The 846-nt window shown below is 38.7% G+C and overlaps 1 protein-coding gene across 1 annotated transcript in view; it reads right to left on the bottom strand.

Moving 5' to 3' along the window:
* The window catches only part of LOC129294898 (maturase K-like), a 1,118-nt gene extending 722 nt beyond the window's left edge, over positions 1 to 396 (bottom strand). The window contains exon 1 of the mRNA XM_054933381.1: positions 1 to 396. This exon is cut by the window's left edge and continues 722 nt beyond it. Coding sequence (XP_054789356.1) covers positions 1 to 396 — 396 coding nt within the window.
* Positions 397 to 846: the final 450 nt, after the last annotated feature.

Here is an 846-nt window from a genome sequence, read left to right as displayed (position 1 = left end):
TCGGTCAATAATATCAAAATCGGATGAATCGGCCCAGACCGGCTTACTAATGGGATGTCCTAATACATTACAAAATTTTGCTTTAGCCAATGATCTAATTAGAGGAATAATTGGAATTCTTGTATCAAACTTTTTCATAAGATTTTCCATTAGAAATGACTTTTCCAACATTTGACTCCGTACCACTGAAGGATTTAGCCGAACATTTGAAAAATAACCCAAAAAGTAAAATGAATGCTCGGATAATTGGTTTATATGGATCTTTCCTGGTTGAGACCAAACATAAAAATGACATTGCCATAAATGGATAAGATAGTACTTCCATTTTTTCATCAAAAAGGGCGTATTCCTTGAAGCCAGAATGGATTTTCCTTGATATCTAACATAATGGTCCATGATCAAATTTTTGCTTGCCTCATTGAGTAAAAAAGAAGTCCAAATCATGGAGTGCCTATCTGCTAAAGAACAGAGGTGATCAGCTCGACCTATGTACCCAAACCAAAGGAAGGTACATAGTGAGAGTTTACCCCAGTAATAGCTCTACCCCGTAAACAAAGAGGCAATGAGAAAGCACACAAACCTTTTTAAAAACCCTATAAAGCGTAGCAGAATATAGAATGACCTTTATGTGGTCGAGCACCTCCCGGAAGAAAGATAGCCCACATAGAAGTCTTCGTGCCCAACACTGAGGTCGGTGGAAAAGCAAATAGGCTGCTTCAAACCAAAGAACGATCATAAGACCAACATTCGAAAGGCCCATTTTGATATTTTTATTATAAAGAAAAAGTTCCCGATCCGCGTCGTATCGGTACGCTGTGGCTTTGAATCCGGCCGGAAGTTAGTGGT

This window comes from Prosopis cineraria, unplaced genomic scaffold (assembly GCF_029017545.1).
Source record: "Prosopis cineraria cultivar Desert tree isolate PC_DT_omini unplaced genomic scaffold, ASM2901754v1 PC17, whole genome shotgun sequence".
Classification (NCBI taxonomy): domain Eukaryota; kingdom Viridiplantae; phylum Streptophyta; class Magnoliopsida; order Fabales; family Fabaceae; genus Prosopis; species Prosopis cineraria.
Note: the sequence above shows the minus strand (reverse complement) of the source record. Positions and strands in the feature narration are given on the sequence as shown.